Below are 22,232 nucleotides of genomic sequence, written 5' to 3' on the forward strand. Positions count from 1 at the left end.
GGTTCAGGTCCAAACCACTCATCTGCAAAACAGAAAGTAATTCATTTGTTTGTAAGTAAACTTGAAAACTTTGTTTATGGATGCATCTAAAGTTGCTTCTCTGATTCATCTAAGTTGGTACACTAAGGCCATCTAAGTTGTTTTTCCGAATTGCTTTTTTAATTCAAACCTGCATGACATAGTCTACCAAAGTTTATAGTTGTCACCACCATTCACACCTTCTCACAAAATTGCTTTTTTAGGTACTGGAGGCTAGCATGGACCAGTTCAAGAGTCTACTTTTGCTTCATCGATCAGCCACGGAGAAAACGGTGCAAACTCTATGTTTTAGCACTGATACGTCTCCGACGTATCGATAATTTCTTATGTTCCATGCCACATTATTAATGATATCTACATGTTTTATGCATACTTTATGTCATTATTATGCATTTTCCGGAACTAACCTATTGACAAGATGCCGAAGGGCCAGTTCCTGTTTTCTGCTGTTTTTTGGTTCCAGAAATCCTAGTAAGGAAATATTCTCGGAATCGGATGAAATCAACGCCCAGCATCTTAGAATCTCCGGAAGCATCCGTAACACCCGAGAGTCGCCAGCAGGGGGGCACAGGCCCACCGGATGATAGGCCGGCGCGGCCCAGGGCCCCGGCCGCGCCGCCTTATGGTGTCGTCGCCCCGTTGACCTTCCGACGCCGCCTCTTCGCCTATATAAAGGTCCCGGACCTAAAACTTCGATACTGGAAAAGCCACGGTACGAGAAACCTTCCGCAGCCGCCGCCATCGCGAAGCCAAGATCCGGGGGACAGAGTCTCCGTTCCGGCACGCCGCCGGGACGGGGAAGTGCCCCGGAAGGCTCCTCCATCGACACCACCGCCATCTCCATCAACGTTGCTCGTCTCCCATGAGGAGGGAGTAGTTCTCCATCGAGGCTCGGGGCTGTACCGGTAGCTATGTGGTTAATCTCTCTCCTATGTACTTCAATACAATGATCTCATGAGCTGCTTTACATGATTGAGATTCATATGAGTTTTGTATCACAATTCATCTATGTGCTACTCTAGTGATGTTATTAAAGTATTCTATTCCTCCTGCATGGTGTAAAGTGGACAGGGTGTGCATCATGTAGTACTTGGCGTAGTTTATGATCGTGATCTCTCGTAGATTGTGAAGTTAACTATTAATGTGATGGTATTGATGTGATCTATTTGGTTATGTTGATCTTTCATGCACTCTAAGGTTATTTAAATATGAACATTGAATTGTGGAGCTTGTTAACTCCGGCATTGAGGGTTCGTGTAATCCTACGCAATGGTGTTCATCATCCAACAAGAGTGTAGAGTATGCATTTATCTATTCCGTTATGTGATCAATGTTGAGAGTGTCCACTAGTGAAAGTATGATCCCTAGGCCTTGTTCCTAAATATCGCTATCGCCGCTTGTTTATCGTTTTACTATGTTTCTACTGCTCTGCAATATTACCACCATCAACTACACGCCAGACAAGCACTTTTCTCGGCACCGTTGCTACCGCTCATACTTATTTATACCACCCGTATTTCACTATCTCTTCGCCGAACTAGTGCACCTATTAGGTGTGTTGGGGACACAAGAGACTTCTTGCTTTGTGGTTGCAGTGGTTGCATGAAGGGATATCTTTGACCTCTTCCTCCCCGAGTTCGATAAACCTTGGGTGATCCACTTAAGGGAAACTTGTCGCTGTTCTACAAACCTCTCGCTCTTGGAGGCCCAAAACTGTCTACAAGAATAGAAGCTCCCGTAGACATCAAGCTATTTTTCTGCGCCGTTGCCGGGAGGAAAGGTAAAAGGCACTCATACTCCGGTCCCGGGTAACTAGTACTTTTCACGGCGCCATTGTGTTTGTGCTCGAAGCTATTTCCTTTAGATCCTGCAATTGCATCTTTTTATTTCTTGTTTACACTAGTTTGGCATAATGGACAACAATGAGCTTCTTATTCTATTTCCTGATTTAAGACATGGATGGTTTGATGCGAAAATTAAAAAACCTATGGAACCTTATTTGCATGCTCGGTAGTAATATTAGTATGAACGCTTTGAACACCATTGTTGATAATGATATAGAAAGTTCTAAGCTTGGGGAAGCTGGTTTTCATGATCTTTTTAGTCCCCCAAGCATTGAGGAGAAAATTTTCTTTGATGATACTTTGCCTCCTATTTATGATGATTATAATGATAGTGGTCTTTTGGTGCCGCCTACTATGGAGAGTAAATGTTATTGTGATTATACTATGCCTCCTATATTTGATGATGAGAATAATAATGATAGCTACTTTGTTGAATTTGCTCCCACTACAACTAATAAAATTGATTATGCTTATGTGGAGAGTAGTAATTTTATGCATGAGACTCATGATAAGAATGCTTTATGTGATAGTTATATTGTTGAGTTTGCTCATGTTGCTACTGAAAGTTATTATGAGAGAGGAAAATATGGTTGTATAAATTTTCATGTTACTAAAACACCTCTCTTTTTGCTGAAAATCTTGAAGCTGCACTTGTTTTATCTTTCTATGCTTGTTGCATTATGCTTCATGAATTTGTTTATTTACAAGATTCCTATGCATAGGAAGCATGTTAGGCTTAAATGTGTTTTGAATTTGCTTCTTGATGCTCTCTTTTGCTTCAACTACTATTTCTTGCGAGTGCATCATTAAAACTGCTGAGCCCATCTTAATGGCTATAAAGAAAGAACTTCTTGGGAGATAATCCATGTGTTTATTTTGCTACAGTACCTCTATTTTATAGTTGTGTCTTGGAAGTTGTTACTACTGTAGCAACCTCTCCTTATCTTATTTTATTGCATTGTTGTGCCAAGTAAAGTCGTTGATAGAAAGGTTGATACTAGATTTGGATTACTGCGCAGAAACAGATTTCTTTGCTGTCACGAATCTGGGCCTAATTCTCTGTAGGCAACTCAGAAAATTATGCCAATTTACGTGAGTGATCCTCAGATATGTACGCAACTTTCATTAAATTTGGGAATTTTAATTTGAGCAAGTCTGGTGCCTCAATAAAATCCATCTTTACGGACTGTTCTGTTTTGACAGATTCTGCCTTTTATTTCGCATTGCCTCTTTTGCTATGATGGATGAATTTCTTTGTTCCATTAATGTCCAAGTAGCTTTATGCAATGTCCAGAAGTGTTAAGAATGATTGTGTCACCTCTGAACATGTTAATTTTTATTGTGCACTAACCCTCTAATGAGTTGTTTCGAGTTTGGTGTGGAGGAAGTTTTCAAGGGTCAAGAGAGGAGGATGATATACTATGATCAAGAAGAGTGAAGAGTCTAAGCTTGGGGATGCCCCCGTGGTTCATCCCTGGATATTTCAAGAAGACTCAAGCTTCTAAGCTTGGGGATGCCCAAGGCATCCCCTTCTTCATCGACAAATTATCAGGTTCCTTCTCTTGAAACTATATTTTTATTCGGCCACATCTTATGTACTTTACTTGGAGCGTCTGTGTGCTTTTATTTTTGTTTTTTTATTTTTATTCTCTGAATAAATACATGCTTGTGTGGGAGAGAGACACGCTCCGCTGTTGCATATAGACAAATACGTCCTTAGGCTTTACTCATAGTATTCATGGCGAAGGTTGAATCTTCTTCGTTAAATTGTTATATGGTTGGAATTGGAAAATGCTACATGTAGTAATTGGTAGAATGTCTTGAATAATTTGATACTTGGCAATTGTTGTGCTCATGTTTAAGCTCTTGCATCATATACTTTGCATCCATTAATGAAGAAATACATAGAGCTTGCTAAAATTTGGTTTGCATAATTGGTCTCTCTAAAGTCTAGATAATTTTTAGTATTGAGTTTTGAACAACAAGGAAGACGGTGTAGAGTCTTATAATGTTTACAATATGTCTTTTATGTAAGTTTTGCTGCACCGATTCATCCTTGTGTTTGTTTCAAATAACCTTGCTAGCCTAAACCTTGTATCGAGAGGGAATACTTCTCATGCATCCAAAATCCTTGAGCCAACCACTATGCCATTTGTGTCCACCATACCTACCTACTACATGGTATTTCTCCGCCATTCCAAAGTAAATTGCTTGAGTGCTACCTTTAAAATTTCCATCATTCGCCTTTACAATATATAGCTCATGGGACAAATAGCTTAAAAACTATTGTGGTATTGAATATGTACTTATGCACTTTATCTATTATTAAGTTGCTTGTTGTGCGATAACCATGTTTTCTGGGGACGCCATCAACTACCCTTTGTTGAATATCATGTGAGTTGCTATGCATGTCCGTCTTGTCTGAAGTAAGAGAGATCTACCACCGTAATGGTTTTGGAGCATGCATATTGTTAGAGAAGAACATTGAGCCGCTAACTAAAGCCATGAATCATGGTGGAAGTTTCAGTTTTGGACATATATCCTCAATCTCATATGAGAACATTAACTGTTGCCACATGCTTATGCATTAAAGAGGAGTCTATTATCTCGTTTTCCATGTTATCCCGGTATGGATGTCTAAGTCGAGAATAATCAAAAGCGAGAAATCCAAAATGCGAGCTTTCTCCTTAGACCTTTGTACATGCGGCATGGAAGTACCCCATTGTGACACTTGGTTAAAACATGTGTATTGCGATGATCCGGTAGTCCAAGCTAATTAGGACAAGGTGCGGGCACTATTAGTATACTATGCATGAGGCTTGCAACTTGTAAGATATAATTTACATAACTCATATGCTTTATTACTACCGTTGACAAAATTGTTTCTTGTTTTCAAAATAAAAGCTCTAGCACAAATATAGCAATCAATGCTTTCCTCTTTGAAGGACCTTTCTTTTACTTTTATGTTGAGTCAGTTCACCTATTTCTCTCCATCCCAAGAAGCAAACACTTGTGTGAACTATGCATTGATTCTTACATACTTGCATATTGCACTTGTTATATTGCTTTGCATTGACAATTATCCATGAGATATACATGTTACAAGTTGAAAGCAACCGCTGAAACTTAATCTTCCTTTGTGTTGCTTCAATGTCTTTACTTTAAATTATTGCTTTATGAGTTAACTCTTATGCAAGACTTATTGATGCCTGTCTTGAAAGTGCTATTCATGAAAAGTCATTGCTTTATGATTCAGTTGTTTACTCATGTCATTACCATTGTTTTGATCGTTGCATTCATTACATATGCTTACAATAGTATGATCAAAGTTATGATGGCATGTCACTCCAGAAATTATCTTTGTTATCGTTTACCTGCCGGGACGAGCAGAACTAAGCTTGGGGATGCTGATACGTCTCCGACGTATCAATAATTTCTTATGTTCCATGCCACATTATTAATGATATCTACATGTTTTATGCATACTTTATGTCATTATTATGCGTTTTCCGGAACTAACCTATTGACAAGATGCCGAAGGGCCAGTTCCTGTTTTCTGCTGTTTTTGGTTCAGAAATCCTAGTAAGGAAATATTCTCGGAATCGGATGAAATCAACGCCCAGCATCTTAGAATCTCCGGAAGCATCCAGAACACCCGAGAGTCGCCAGAGGGGGGCCACAGGCCCACCAGATGATAGGCCGGCGCGGCCCAGGCCCTGGCCGCGCCGCCTTATGGTGTCGTCGCCCCGTTGACCTTCTGACGCCGCCTCTTCGCCTATATAAAGGTCCCTGACCTAAAACCTCGATGCGGAAAAGCCACGGTACGAGAAACCTTCCAGAGCCGCCGCCATCGCGAAGCCAAGATCTGGGGGACAGAGTCTCCGTTCCGGCACGCCGCCGGGACGGGGAAGTGCCCCGGAAGGCTCCTCCATCGACACCACCGCCATCTCCATCAACGCTGCTGTCTCCCATGAGGAGGGAGTAGTTCTCCATCGAGGCTCGGAGCTGTACCGGTAGCTATGTGGTTAATCTCTCTCCTATGTACTTCAGTACAATGATCTCATGAGCTGCTTTACATGACTGAGATTCATATGAGTTTTGTATCACAATTCATCTATGTGCTACTCTAGTGATGTTATAAAAGTATTCTATTCCTCCTGCATGGTGTAAAGTGGACAGGGTGTGCATCATGTAGTACTTGGCGTAGTTTATGATCGTGATCTCTCGTAGATTGTGAAGTTAACTATTACTGTGATGGTATTGATGTGATCTATTTGGTTATGTTGATCTTTCATGCACTCTAAGGTTATTTAAATATGAACATTGAATTGTGGAGCTTGTTAACTCCGGCATTGAGGGTTCGTGTAATCCTACGCAATGGTGTTCATCATCCAACAAGAGTGTAGAGTATGCATTTATCTATTCCGTTATGTGATCAATGTTGAGAGTGTCCACTAGTGAAAGTATGATCCCTAGGCCTTGTTCCTAAATACTGCTATCGCTGCTTGTTTACTGTTTTACTATGTTTCTACTGCCTGCAATATTACCACCATCAACTACACGCCGGCAAGCACTTTTCTGGCACCGTTGCTACTCGCTCATACTTATTTATACCACCTGTATTTCACTATCTCTTCGCCGAACTAGTGCACCTATTAGGTGTGTTGGGGACACAAGAGACTTCTTGCTTTGTGGTTGCAGGGTTGCATGAGAGGGATATCTTTGACCTCTTCCTCCCTGAGTTCGATAAACCTTGGGTGATCCACTTAAGGGAAACTTGCTGCTGTTCTACAAACCTCTGCTCTTGGAGGCCCAACACTGTCTACAAGAATAGAAGCTCCCGTAGACATCAAGCACTATGACAGGAGAAACTTTTGCTTCGCATGTCAAACGGTAGCTAAGTCGAACATTTTACTGCTTAGTTTTGTCATGTGACAGTACTAGTTCTTGTTGAAACATAGTTTGTTGTTCGGTGAACTGGTTGTCTCGATGCTATCGACAAACTAAGGGTACCTAATCCTACTATAGAACCTTCCGAGTACTATGTGACCATCTAAATGCATTGCTAGTCCTTCCATTTTTTGTGTGGCTTATTTTATGGTTAGTATGCATCAGACCAGCTAACTTAGCTTTGCAAGGTGTTGTCTTGAGTAAAATCTGAACTGAAAAGCAACTACCTTGAGAATCCCGCCAAATTATAACAGGTTTGTGCCCACAAAGTTGAGTTTTTTTTGATCTACATGTGTCCTGTTACAACTACATGCTGGTCTTTTCTATGACATACAAGCCTGTTTGCAATTTTTCATGAATTTGTATGGATGAGGACCATACTTATGCATCAGGAAGCAATTTTGTGATTGAATAGTTGTGTTTTATGCATCGAGCACTACTTGTTTCATATGATATGGATCTGATCATGTAGATCTGGTCTTGTTTGTGTTTTGCTCAGTTTGTGTTCTTTTCCTGGGAAGAAAACTTGTAGATCTGATTGCCAGGTTCAAAAGGTTGAACAAAAAATAGCAAAGGGGAGATGGGAGGGGGAGGTAAGCATCTGTGCAAATCTGACCTTGTTTGTCCAGCCTCTGAAACTTTGATTTTCAGCTGGTAGTTGCTGTCTTTGTGCTGGTAGTTGATGTCTTTGTGTTGACTGCAATGGAGATCTGATGGGAAAGGGAGAAGAAGTTGCAGGCTGGGGAGGAAGAAGTTGCCGGCTGGTTGGGGAGGAAGAACTTGCTGGCTTTTATGGAGAAGAAGAAGCTTCAATGTAGAGGCTGCAATGGAGATCTGGAGGAGTTGCAGGCTGGGGAGGAAGAAAGATCTGGAGGAGTAGCAGGCTGGGGAGGAAGAAGAGAGAAAAAGGAGGCTGGGAAGGGAGCGTGCAGAAGCAGAAGGAAAGGGAAGGGAAATAGGGGACGGTGGGACGGTGGGCCCGACTTGATTCTGTCGGGATTTGATCTGATTAGGTCGATCCGGTCGTGGGGGGTCCGCTTTCCTTTTCTGGAGCGGGTTGGTCGGCAGGGCGGGGCCACTTTCCTTTTTTGGCGCGTTGGCTGGCTAGAACCAACGAGCAAACGTTTGCTCGCTAGATCCGTCCTTTTTTAAAACTTCTTGGTTGGAAAGGAGAGAAGAGACACTGGAGCACACCTCTATATAAACACATGATATGTTGAACGATGAATCCGACGAAATCAAAATACACTGACTAGTAGTACAAGTTTATTGAGTAAATTGTACGACGGTCCTAATTATTTTCCGGCACCTTCACTTAAATCCCTATTCTTCTGCGAAAAACTTCATAGCAAACTTATCAGAGAAATATTCTGCATCCTTCACTTTCACAAGATCGCCGCACTAGCAACGCTCCGCTCGAATCCCTAGGGGAAGCTTGCATCCTTCTTCTTCCTAGGCCTCCAGTCCCGGTCCGAGCAAGGTAGCAAAAAGTTGGTTAGAAGAAATGGGATAGAAGAAAGGGAGAGAATAACTGGTACTTTGAAACAATCTGGCGGCTTGGTTTTTTATAGATAGAAGACGAGAAAATTTGGCGGGAAAGAGTTCGGCATGAAAGGGGTGGCGTTGCGGGAAATGGCTAGTGGAAGGGGAACAAAAAAGCGTCCCAAAAATCGGGTGCGCATAGCCCGACCACATGAATCGGTTTCATGTAGTCCGATAGCAGTAATTGGGGCAGCCTTCCCCGACAAGTAGCAGTCGGAACCCTTTCCTGAGTGTTGCCCAGGCTGCTATACGTAGACACGAGACCACCGAATCAGGACCTTTCGGGCCCACCAAGGTAGGCGCCGTCTGAAGAAGAACAGAGCTCCACCATCTCGTCTCCCCTCGCCACCACGGTAGGACAGAGACAGAGTGCAGCTCCCCTTCTCAGACAACCCCCACCAAGAGCACCGACTTTATTGAAGGAGAGGATGCTCCTCTTCCTCGCAAGTAGCTCTGCCCACTGGAGCAACCAAACGACGAGGAGAACCCCTAACCTGTGCTAGATCTGGCCGAACAGATCAAGCACTCCGCTCCACTCTAATGGCATAGCGCCAGTCTCCACATGGGTAGAAAACCTAAATCTACAGCTATACAGAAGAGAAGGCCGGATTCTCCTCCACCTTCCACTCTGGCCGACAGAGCCACCGTAGGAGAGGGGGAGGAGTGCCGGAGCGACCAAGAACGCTCTCGAGCCCCACACTCCCTTCAAATGGGTAATACTCAACCCCCACTTGGATTAGAATACATAAGAATAGAATAGTGGTGATAATGAGGAAGCCAACGAGTTGATGGACACCTCGACGACTATTAGGCACGACCTAGATAATATGCTTTGTGTCGCTATGGACTTCTAGCGCTTCCGTAGAATTTAGAACTTGATCCTCCCGTTTGGATTTGGCCTCACAAATATATACCTCTTCATCGTTGTAATAATGATACTATTCTCTGCGTCCAACAAAAGATATCTTAACTTTAACCAAATTTAAATGTATTTAGACGCGATTTAATATGTAGATACATCCACAATTAGGGAGTATATAACAATAACATTACAAATTAAGTTACTCCTACCATGATATGGTTCCATGAGATCGGCCATCATAATTAGTTGAAGCACCGCATCGCAACTATGGCAACCGGTTTCAGAAAAAACTATGGCAACCCGCACATGTTGTATGCAAAATGTCATCAATACAAATCCACGATTAGATCGCACATGGTAAATTTTATGCAAACGACCCCCAAAAGCTAAACAAAATACCAAGGCAGCCCACGCCGCCACCTCTGCTACCAGTCGAGAGTTGAGGTCGAGAAGAGGACTTGGTTTTGATTGACGAGTCTGACACCAATCAGATCGGCAGCACGCAGCAGCGGCAGCGGGCTACATCTGCATCTCCGCCCCAGAACCCCACCGGCCGCCGGCCATGCCTCCCTCCGGCGAGGTGCTCGCCTCCGTCTCCTCCGCGCTCGCCGTGCTGCTCCTCCTCCTCGCCTGCGTCGAGCTCGGCGACGCCGCCGCCGCCGTCGGCGTCTACCGCCTCATCCAGTACGACCTCGCCGGCGCCCCGCTCGGCTCGCGCGCCGCCGCGCTCAACCACCACGCCGCCGCGCTCCCGCTCCCCGCGGGGGCCGACCTCTCCCGCTCCGCGCTCGTCGCGCCGCTGCTCGACCTCCCGCTCTCCTTCCTCCGAGGTACCCACCCCTACTCTCCGACTCCTCGTCGTACCAGCAACGCTGTAGCAGACGAGCTCTGCCCTGCTCTAGCTAGAATTGCGCCCGATCTACGCGCCGCCGCTTCGCATTGCCTAGATACCTACCCGCTGGATCGAGATGCGTACTAAGTGTTGCCGATGTCCTTTCCGATCTCGTACGTAAGATGCCGGTTCGTATTTGTACATTTTGGTTAGTGCCATGTTGCTGCATTCTGCTTGTTTAGTTACAGCAACCGGATGGTATCCAGGATAAGCTCTATGCTTACCCTTCAAGTATTATGCCTTAAGTTATCAATCTGCTTTGCTTGCTACTTACTCTTGCCAAATTTTACTCGCTCACTCGTGCGGCATCACAATCGTTGGATCATCTTCAAGTAGTATGCCTCAAGTTATCACCGGCTTGCTTGTTACGTACTCTCGCCAAATTTTATGCACTCACTCGTGCGGCATTACAATTGTCGAATCGTGACATCTAAACAACAGCAGCCATGAGTCAACGATGGTGTTCCGTCATGCTCATTATTAGCCACCTGAAAAAATAGCACGTTTATTCAATTGTTGGCCTACGGTATTAATTGTTTGCCACGTGGAAATTGCTTGAATTAATAGCACGGTTTCTGTCTGTACTGCTGACGGATTGTCGTTTTCATTACCTACTTCTCAGAGTACCTGGCGGAGAAAAAGCATCTTGGAGGGTTGCTCATTCTACTCCCGACAAACCTCGGCGCTAAGAATGGTGACGTAAACGGCGATGACAAGGGGCAACCGAAGAGTGTGCTGGCTGAGCTGGAAAAACTGCTCGTGCATGAAGAAGTGCCAGTAAGTCGTAAATTTCTCACCATCTATGTCTCTTCCTTTGCTTGAAATTTGTGTATGTTCCGTTACAATAGCTAGTTTGTTATATCACATAGCTCCACAGATATAGCACTTCAAAGTGCAAACGGTTGGTTTAACACAATAAATGTGCATTCAGCTTCTGCAATCTATATGACAATTGGCTACGTCGTTCAACATATTGTATTTCATTTGAATTCTTGAGTAGTATACTCTTAGCTGTTAACCAAACTTATCCTTTGTTTTGAAACATGCACCCTTTAAATTGCTACTGGTACATCATCAGAAGCTTTGCTCTCATTTATATTATATAATGTTTCCTGATTTTTCTTTCAGATTTGCTCCTGCTATTTGTTGTTTCCAGTCGAAATATGTCCTGTCCCCCTCTTTGTTCAGTGATCTACTTCTGTAATATGATATAATATTTTCCCTAAATCATGTGCATTACTCCATGCAGTTTCCAGTGTATTTCGCTTTCCATGACGACAATATGGATGACCTATTGGCAGATATCCGTAAAATTGCCTCTTCTGGCCAGCCGGCCTCTGCATCGACAGGAGGGTAATACTTGAAATAGAAACTGATCATACTCTCGAGTTTCCAGCATGTTGCACTATAAGCATTGTAACAGTTGACTTAAATTGTCCACCTCCTGCATGGTCTTAATTGTCTTCATGTGACTTGTAGATACAAGCTTATAGTACCATCGGCGGAACCTAAAAAGGTGTCATCTCCAACCATTTCAAATATCCAGGTAAACTGTATGTGAAATTTACTGTCTACTTCAGAATCTATTTATAATCCACTGTAACATAGATACTTTGTGAAACAATATACACCACGACAATTGGCTGCTATATGCTGGAAGTGATTGTTACACTTTACCTGATTTAGCAAATTAGTAGTGTGTGCCGTGCTGTTTCATGAGATGTCAACATGCCTGAGTTGAGTATCTTTGAGTTGCAGGGATGGTTACCTGGATTGAAAGGAGAGGGTGATGCTGAACAGCTTCCAACTATTGCCATAGTTGCAAACTATGATACTTTTGGTGCTGCACCTGTATGTCACCCAAAAAATGTTTTGAGAATCTTCTTTGATATTCTGTTATATATTTTTTATAATACATATTTTCTCAGGCACTTTCTGTGGGAAGCGACAGCAATGGAAGTGGAGCAGTGGCTCTCCTGGAAATTTCACGAATTTTTTCACGCCTCTATTCAAATCCTAAGACCAGAGGCAAGTTTAATCTTCTCTTTGGCTTAACATCTGGTGGACCCTACAATTACAATGGGACTAGCAAGGTTAGTGCTCATCTTGTGCCATGATGGAAATCTTTTGCATATTCTTCGCCAATTACTCAACTCACAGAGCTCTATGTTTTTTGAATTGGTTACAGTGGCTTAGAAGTTTCGATCAGCGTGTGCGCGAGAGCATCGACTATGCAATTTGCTTGAATAGTGTTGGTTCTTGGAGCAGTGATCTCTGGATGCATGTATCAAAGCCTCCAGAGAATCCTTACATCAAGCAAATCTTTGAGGTATGATGCCTTTTCCAAGCTTTTTGGTCCATAACCTCAGCTCTCTGCAAATTTCATTTACAACTCCGAATTTGTTTGCTTTCAGGATTTTTCAGATGTCTCCAAGGAAATGGGCATTTCAGTTGGCATCAAGCACAAGAAGATTAATGTGTCAAACTCTAGAGTATGTTCTTGCTTTTAGAAGGATTGTATACCATCCATGAGTAGTTTTGTATCCCATCAGTATTTCAGATAATCAATCTGACATCAACCTATCATCTGCACTAGCATTATGGTATTTCGTATATTTATTGCTGAAACTGCATGCTAATCTTACAGGTAGCATGGGAACATGAGCAATTCTCGAGGTTTAGGGTGACTGCACTAACACTTTCAGAATTGTCTACCCCTCCTGAATTTTTAGAAAGCACTGGTGGTCTGGCTGACACTAGGCAAGTTACTTCTCAAGTTCTCATGCATCCTAATTCTCTTTTCTCCGTCCTAGCTTTTAATGTTTTACTTGTATGTTTTGTTGTCACAGAGAATCAGCTGATGTTGAGTCAGTAATGAAGACTGTCAGATTAGTTTCTGAGAGTCTCGCGGTAAGCTCATCATCTACGCTGGAAATTATTATTACTTTTTTATACACTAGTTAGATAATGTTGATGAAGTAATGGTTTCTTCAGAGTTGGATGTGTTGATGTTTCGTATAATTTGTCTGTTGCATGTAAGAATCTTCAAAGCTGGCAAGTGGTCACATCCGTTATACATGTATTCTCAATGCTTCAAAAAATATTCATTTAATATTTATTTGTCTAGGAAAAGGTGTAAGTACAGACCAATTAATTTTTTAGCTTGGTTACAAATTTGGTTTAAATATTGACAGCAGTAGCCTGTATGTTGATATAACTGTTCAACTGATTTTTCACTTAGCATGAAGCTTTTATTTTTAGGTGTAGCGTTGTGAAATATGCCAACAGAAAAGTTCATGTAATTGTATTGGTGCATCAGTTACACTCAATTGTCTAACTGAGTAGAGATGCCACTTTAGGAGATTCTGCTATTTATCCATGTTACAATGGTTTCATATTATTTAGCTAGCAGTTTGAATGGGATGCAAAAAAAAACATTAGGTACACAAAATGCTGCCATGATGAGTGATTGGAAGAACTAAAGTTACTTGTTGCCTCTTGCTCTTTCTGAACCAGTACTTCTATAATTATGAAGTCTAATATACTAATAGTACCTCTCTGCAGAGACACATCTATGGATTGAGAGGAAGGAACATTGATGTTTTCGCTGAGGACAGCAGCTTAGCTATCAGTCCTCACTACATCCGATCCTGGCTGGATCTGTTTTCACGGACACCACGAGTTGCACCTTTTCTTCAGAAGAATGATCCCTTTATCGCAGCACTTAAAAAGGTTGCATACCTGCTTCCATCTAGTTCACTTTGTTCACAGTTTTATTGGATCCATGACACCATGTTTTGGTGCAGGAACTATCGGAGCATACTGCTGATGTGCATGTTCAAAATGACGTCCTTGATGGCATGTTCACTTTCTACGATGCAACAAAATCAACTTTAAATGTATATCAGGTAAGGGTGTAAGCCTCATGTCACTTCTTCATGTCTTGTGATGTGTCATTTCACTGGTTAATCACTGATTACTTGCTTCAGTTTTTATGTTTTATCTCACTTTATAAGTTGCTTTCGAGATATGTACTGCATTGAAGTTACCTCATTCAGTTTCTGATTATTCAATATACAGGTTGCAAGTGTTACTTTTGATCTGTTGTTCCTTCTGGTGCTTGGTTCCTATCTAATCGTTCTCTTCAGTTTCCTTGTAATCACTACACGGGTATGGTTCGATTAATTTCTCTATACGTAATCTGAAGCTTTCCTTTCCCTATGTAACTGAGATCACATTTTTCTCTTGATCAGGGCCTCGATGATCTCATTAACATATTCAGACGGCCTCCATCACGTAAAGTCAAGGGAGCGTAGGATAGATTGGTTTTCGTGTACTAGTAACGAGGAGGATCGCAGGCCTAGTTAGAAGAGCTAGACACCCCAGGATGACAAGCTAGCTTTCACAGCAGATAGACCTATAATTTCAAAATTTTACTGTTGTTCTCTAGCCAATGTGAGTGGCTTCAGATTCTGCTAGGCAAAAAACATTATTTCTTTTGCACACGAGGAATTTTGCTGTGTGTTATATTTTTTCCATTTTCGTGGTTCTAGCAGTTTTGGCTACTGTGAAGTTGAAGGCCTATCTGCACAAGAACAATCATCATGACAGTGTCTTGCCGTGTTATGTATGGATAAAACACCAACGCTGTACTCCTAAGCATGTACTTGGACACAGTGAAAGATATCTTTTGAATACTGTCAAAGCACAACTGCTGTGGACATGAGATTGTTGTTCCACCACAAAAAAACGTCACGTCCTGTGCTATTATTACTCGAGATTTGATTAATAAATATCTTCTGCTGATCTTGGTCATGTTTGTGTAGTCATGACTCTCAGGTAAACCAGATAGCGACATACTCTACCTCTGCTTCCTCCGTTCGTTAGTTCCCTCTCGTATGGCTGGTCTTTTTGAGGTCGCAGGGGTGTGAGAATCTGATCTATGCATGAAGATTTTAATAAAAGTAGTGTTTTTAGTAGATTAGGTTAGAGTTTTGGTAGCTGTCTTTCATTGGATGATGAGAGCTTCTTGATGTGGTGGTCTTCGAGATCATGCTTACTTAGATTGGTTTTGGAGTTTTTTTTTCTCATGGTTACCGATAAGGATGATTGTCTTTGCAATATTTATCCTGGCAATGGTGATTCGTACTTTCGGCTCCCCAACGACGTCGACCAGGCTTTGGTGTTAGTATGTGCTTGATTACTTCTATCGGTGCACAAAATTCTGGGAGAGCCCTCGTTGCTATGTGATTTGGTATCTATGTCACTTTTCTAGGGGTGCCTTAATTTAGAAAAGTATTACAAGACAGTGTTTTGAAAAAAGAGTTTGAAGAATTTAAAGATTTGCTTGTTTCTTCTATACTTTTTTTTTTTGCGAAACACAGTACAATTAAAGACGCTCACACATACGCGCACACACTCACCTCTATGAACGCACGCACGCACATCCTACCCCTATGAGCACCTTCGAGAGACTGTGTCGAAGATCTGATTCAACGGATCTTGAGATTGACGAATCACCACAGACGCCTCGCTGTCGACGGAAACGTCGCCTCCCACTGAAGAATACTCCGCCTTTATGAGACACCAAAGTGTCAAATTCAAGATTTCAACTCTAGTGGTTTGGGGTGCCACTACCCTTATAACCATCCAATCACAGGTTGGTTCTCCGTTTCTTCTATACTCGTAAGCGCCAGGGTCAACTGATATATCTTCCCTACTATAAATACTACTCCCTCCGTTCTTTTTTAATTGACTCGAATTTAGTACAAGTTTGTACTAAATCCGAGTCAATTAAAAAGGAACGGAGGGAGTAGTTGAATGCCCGTGCGTTGCTACGGCTACTATATATTTCCTCGGAGCATGTCAATACAATACCTGTAAAAAATACGTGTATGAAAACCGCCACAATATATTCAAAGAACTTACTTCCTTTGTTCTAAAACTAAGCTACATAATTTTTTCTAGATATGGATGTAGCTACACACTGAAAATATGTCTAGCGGTATTTAGAAAAACTTGACTTGAGCATCTTCTTTTGTAACAAATTAAGAGACTATAAGATCTACATCGTTTAAAATATATTTTGATAACAATATAATTGACATCTTTGAATATGCAATAAACACTCGACTATTTTTTTATATGAATAAGTATATATTCTTCGATGCTCCTTAGATATATGTTACATATATTTTTTCTACTTCATTGTCATAGTACTTAAGCAAACGTACCAAATGTTCTTCCTCGGCTCGTAAAAATCCAGTAAAAAAATGCTCTCTAGGTCCTAAAATAACATGTCTAACATGTATAGTAATTCATTTTTACAAAAAAAAACTTCTTAATTCTGAATGTTTTGAAAACATATCCGATTCAAATATTGATCTTTCTTCGCATCGGGGACGACGCGCCACTCCTCCTCTAAGAGGGTGTTGACACTGCAGCTCAACCGCCATCCGCAACTTCCTCCGCCGCCCGCCAAAGTCAGGTTGTCAAACTCATACACGAACATGTCCCGCATCGATGCTGGTATATGTTTCGTATATTTCGCCAACTTTATTTTAATGGTAGATAAGTAGGCGTACCAAAGAAATAATTCCTCAGGACGTAAACATATGTAAAAAGAATACTCCCTACATCCCGAAATAACTTAGGTCAGGGAGAAATACCTGCGCGGCAATGACCTGTGTTGTCAACGACGACGCTCGAGGACGTCGTTACCTCCTTTGAGGCGTTGTCATGACACTGACTAGACTCCCTCCTCGAGCACAAGGGAAAACCCTAGGTCTACATTGCCGGACTGGTCAGCTGAGGCATCTTAGTGTCGTCCTTGAGGGCGCGACTTTGTGTGTGTGTATGTATGTATGTGTGTGTGCGCGTGCGTGTGCGTGCGGACGTGTGCATGTGTATTTTGTGTGTCCTCCCGTGGAGGTTGTACCCCTAATGTCTTGTTTCCAATCAATGAAAAATAAATTCTTTTGAGTTATCTTGAAAATAATTCATAAATAATTCATAACAAGTAACCGTGCATTTCGTTTTTCAAAACACTAAAAACGCCATCAATCGGCAAAATTTGCATCTCGTAATCAGTAAGAAATGCATAAGCATTTTTATCTAAGAAGTATTAATAGCAACATATCTTTCGAAAAAATATTATGGACTAACAAATGCACTAAATTCAATGCCTTAGTTTTTTTTCAGATGGTTAATTTAATTAGGACTATTACGCGACATTACAAGTATAATCATTCATGAATCATAATTTACATACAGAGTGGAACATTTGGGCTTCACAACGAATTTACCTTACTCCCTTTATTTGTTCCTGCCTTGGTGTACCAATATATGAATGCAGTAAACAGCTGATGCATCAAGAGGTACAGAATATACCTCAAAAAGATAAACACAAACCTCTGAATTTGCTTGTCCATATTATGCAAGCAAGATGAAAAGAAATAATTAGCTAACATAAACGGCAAAAGAGAAAGAAAAATGCATCGATCACTAAAGATTGTCTTCTCGCAAGGATCATGTCACTGGTGGCTAAGCTCCTCCGCTGGTCGTGCTATTTACCAAAATTGCGAGATTCCTATCTATTTGGTCTAGTCTTTCTTGTCCCCTCCGACGGGAATAGCTCCTCTCCTATCATGTTTGTCCCTCCTACATAAATCATTGGCCACGGGATCTCGCAAATATGAGAGGCATTTCGGTAAGAGATAGGATAGAGAGAGGGATGAAGAGACAAAGAGCGTGAGTATAAAGGAGGCCAGTGCCCGTGTGCTGCGCATCCGGCTCCCAGCCGACGTGTACCAGTCCAAGCCGTGGGCGCAGGTTAGATCGTCTTTCCCTGTCGCGCGGAGAGAGAGATGAGGGATGAAACTTGCGTTGTGCACCGAGGTAGAGCGAGGAGGGAGGCCTGCACATGGAGAGAAAGATGAAGGGGGAGGGTACCATTGCAGCCGCCACCAGTCGCTAGCAGCGTCGAGCCATCGTGGGAGACTGAAGAGTTGAACGTGTTGGTTGGAGATGCAATGGAAATCACATGGATTTTTCTAATGAATTTGGAAGCTAGATTACAGCTAACAAGGAAAGAAATCAAATATATGTTTGCTACCGTAGGAAAGAGAGCGGCAATTTGGTAGGGATATTAGTGTTTGGGTAGAGAATAGTGCGAGCGATTTCCTGATTGCTTCCTTCCTAAACTGGCACAGTCCAATCGAACGGTGTCAATTCCTTCAATGTTTAGTTAGCGTTTTTAGAGCAATTGTACCGTGCAAATGTGTTGAATGCCCGTTAAAACATTTTTCATAATGTACGGTGAAGATTGGTGAAGCGTTAAATGATTTTTCGGCAAGTATTTTAATGCTTGTGCCAACAGATTGATATCGCGCGTGAGATTGTTTCCTAATTAGATCGGACGAAACGCTGGACCGTGAGATTGATTGGATGGCCAGGATCTTTTCAATGACGACCACCAAAGTGCGTTGAGTGTCAAACGACCAACTCACATTTAATAGTAAAGATATTACTCGGTATGTTATTGTTTGTACAAAAAAAAAAGAGGGTTGACCACAGGGCACAAGTGCACGCGTGTACAGGAAGCAGAGTTAAGCCCTACCCTGTTTACACAGGTGGCAAGCAAGTTGACCACATCTGCACGTCTCGGTTCTTGGCATGCAGATGCAGCAGTACTTTTATGCTTGCTAGAGAAATCGATTGTGTTTGTTCATTGCTAGTATATCCAGACTAGAGAGAGTTCACGGTCTTTAGTGGCCGAGTGAATTGTACTGCTACTAGATTGTTTACAAGTGAGAGCACGTAATTTTCCTTCCGTTGCTGAAGTTGCACTAAATCAACGACTACTAATACACAGTACATATCTGCAGTACATATCTGATGGACTCACTCGGTTGTTTCTCTCATGTATTTATGCGGCTGTGGCCAGTCGGCAACTTGTGTACCAGTACTGTATCTGACTGAACCATCATCGTACGACTCCAGTGTAGCCAGTCACGCACGCATCAGGCCAGCGCAGCACGAGAAAGACAGAGCGGAGCACTGCTGTACGTACGATCGGATTCGTCCGATAATTTGGTACGATCAGACTAAAATTAGCATTGGTCAGAAGGTGGGCCAGTCATGGGAAGCATCGACGTGAGTCTAGTCGTACAGGGATCGTACACCTTACATCGTACGTGAGGCAATTCCGGAGCGGAAGCAATGTGTGTGAGTTTGACCGGCCGCCGGCAGCAGCAGCCGATAGAGCTGAGTTCAACATTGGTAGGCCGACAAGCCGGCGTCGCCGTCGTACCCCGGTGTGATGGGCAAGTGCATGTGGACTCCGGCTGATCCGCCGCTGTATATCGCGCAATTAGTCTAGGCCTTGCCAACCAGTGGTTCGTCCTTCCATTCGGAAATTCTGATCCTAGCTATCACGATCTTTTCTTTTTGAGAGAGAGAGAGAAGCTATCACGATCTGGTTAGTATCTTCAGCTCGTTTTTTCTCCGATACGTTGCGCTCAGCCTCAGTGGCAGCAGTCACTTGTCAGCAGCGTCGCAGCTAGTACGCTGTTCCGTTCCTTGTGTGGCAGCAGAGCGGCAGGGAGGAAATCGAGCAGCTCCCGTGATTTTTCAAACATCATCGGTCTCTCTCACTCACTCTCACTCTCGAATTTCCCGTGATCCGTCCGCCACGAGACCAGTCCATCTTTTTTTCCTTTGACAGCAGAGACCAGTCTATATATCTTGTGAATTGTGATCGATGGAGAAAAGGCGAGCTCCAATGTTCATTTTTTTTTAGAAAAGGGGAACGATCCGAGCCTCTGCATCGATAGATACATTTTTTTTCTTTTATTTTCATGTATCAGCTGTATACACGACACATGTGCATGTAGACAAAAAGCAATATATATAATATCTTGTGCACCTAATCAGTCTGATTTTTAAAACTATGCTCAACAGTGATAGAGATGACGTACGGACCAATACGGCCCTATAGGGAGAGAGAGAGGAGACGATCTAGGTTTTCCGCTTCTTTCGTCTGTTGTGTCTGTTGTGCCTCCGGCGGTCCTTGGGAATGTGTTGGAGGTGCGGTGAACTATCCCTCTCTAGCGAGAGGGATTTTGTCCTTGTTTTTTGCCATTAATTTTTTTTAAGCAACTGGCATGAGGACTAGCTTTTCATATAGAAGAGGGAAAACCACGAACACTGCACAAGAATGGCATGTTTATATTAGGGAGGGAATATGATATAAAGCACACAAACAAATTAAAAGAGAAAGGAAAAAACCCAGCCTGCCTTGGCCGGGATTGCAGTGCGGACACAACGAAAGTGCGTTCTCTTTGAAGAATGTCCTCTCTAGCAATAGAAGCGACCTCCAGTCCCCAGGTAGGTTAGAAGCCATCCAGTGAAGATTCTGCGGTTTCGTTCGTTCCATGCATTCTCGAGAACGTACATGAGCTGACCATTTGTGCTTCATTACTCTTTATCGGCTTTCTAGCGAAGAGGTCATCCCAACCCTCGGGGATGGTGGGGAAATTATGGCCGGGGGCTTTAGCACTCCGGTTGTCCCATGATTGGACATGATTCCAAATCGAGGAGGTGAAAGGGAAGTCTTTACAAAGGTTGCTTGCCGTTTTCAGGGCACAGAGCACAGGGGCAAATAGGATCATGGAGCCATCCTCTAATGGGGAGCACGTCAACCATCATCAGTTTCCCATGAAGTGTGAGCCAAGCGGAGAGCTTGCGTTTAGGCTTGATGTGGGCGTTCCGGATCTTCGAGGCGGTGAATCTACGGTGGCTACCAAGTAATTGAACATGATATGGTGAGCTGACGTAATAGGGCGCGTTCAAGGTCAAAGACCAGGCGATGTAGTCCGGAAGATCAGGGGTCGACTAGGAGGTCGTCACGATGTCCCATATCTCAATATACTATGAAAGTTGTACATGCATGGTAAGTATGGCGATGGAAATAATCCATGTATCATCTTTGAACTCCTTTGCGACGCAACGGTGGTTTTCCCTGGCAACGAGATTTTGAAGAGGTTCGAAGCCCATAGACGAAAGGGGGCCACGATCACACCAACTCTCATGCCAAAATATGTCGATTCCCCATTGCCGAGAGGCATCTTTGTGGAGACTCTAAAAAGGGCCATGTATGCTTCTTCATGGAGCAGCTTGGAGCCCACCCAAGAGAGCTGAAGGTCCGCCCATTGAAGCCATGGCCAACGCAGCCTAAGAGCATGACCTGGTATTTCTAGATTAGGCATTATGAGGCTGTTGAACGCCTTTGGTTTGGACACCATTTTCTAATTGATAAGCACATGGTGCCCATTGGCGTGCTCGGCCTCGTCCCAGCCCAGATGAAGTTCTTTTTTGCAGTTTCAGTGTCTTCTTTGAAATGCTGAGATGGCGGCAACATCCTAAAATCAACATAAGGTCCCTACCGTCCTATCCTCGCTCCACTGGTGTGTGTCTAGCGTCGGCGAAGGGTACATGGAGTTGTGTGTCCGACAAATCTTTCGGGATATGTTTGTTTTCGTTGTTGTGGTCTGAGGATGGTTCTCATCATTGATGGTGATTGTTGCTCCGGTGTGTTGATCCTTTAAACTCTTAGCAAGATGACTTCACTTCTGTTTAATACACAACCAGCTCTAGTACGCCAAGGTTTAACCGGCTCCGGTGATAGAAGGATGACGATGACATCATATTTTAGTGCTTGTAGTTATCGCTAGATAGGCCAATTATTTATATATTTTATTACTTACAATGAGAGATGACATACAGCAAAAAATTTAAAAAATGAAACTCGGAAGATAGGTAGGCAGATCTGGGAGTAATATATATTTGTTCTTCATACCAATACAAAATCACGTCCTTGGACTCGGTAAACATATCACCACTTCACTCAACTCATTCTGTCTAACACAAGTGTACTACTACTACTACTATAGACTGGCAGCATGGATCCATCGCATCTTGATGGGCTATTACCGACTCTAGCTTAATTAACATGGAAAATTATTGTAATCTTCGTTGGACTCCTACGTGTACGCGTACACGTGTAGCCCGCCGATACAACCATCCATCCGAACAGATACGCTAC

At 42.8% G+C, this 22,232-nt stretch overlaps 1 protein-coding gene across 1 annotated transcript; it reads left to right on the top strand.

Annotated features, from left to right (window-relative positions):
• Positions 1–9,784: 9,784 nt before the first annotated feature.
• LOC124692110 (nicalin-like) lies at positions 9,785–14,850 on the top strand. The gene is made up of 14 exons (XM_047225412.1): positions 9,785–10,067; positions 10,752–10,906; positions 11,379–11,482; positions 11,609–11,675; positions 11,888–11,980; positions 12,058–12,222; positions 12,318–12,458; positions 12,544–12,621; positions 12,777–12,889; positions 12,979–13,039; positions 13,694–13,861; positions 13,936–14,037; positions 14,210–14,299; positions 14,383–14,850. Exons 1-14 carry the CDS (start codon positions 9,800–9,802, stop codon positions 14,443–14,445), a joined length of 1,668 nt encoding a protein of 555 aa, XP_047081368.1. The 5' UTR covers positions 9,785–9,799; the 3' UTR covers positions 14,446–14,850.
• The last annotated feature ends 7,382 nt before the right edge of the window (positions 14,851–22,232 follow it).

The sequence above is a fragment of the Lolium rigidum genome, chromosome 1, assembly GCF_022539505.1.
Source record: "Lolium rigidum isolate FL_2022 chromosome 1, APGP_CSIRO_Lrig_0.1, whole genome shotgun sequence".
Classification (NCBI taxonomy): Eukaryota; Viridiplantae; Streptophyta; class Magnoliopsida; order Poales; family Poaceae; genus Lolium; species Lolium rigidum.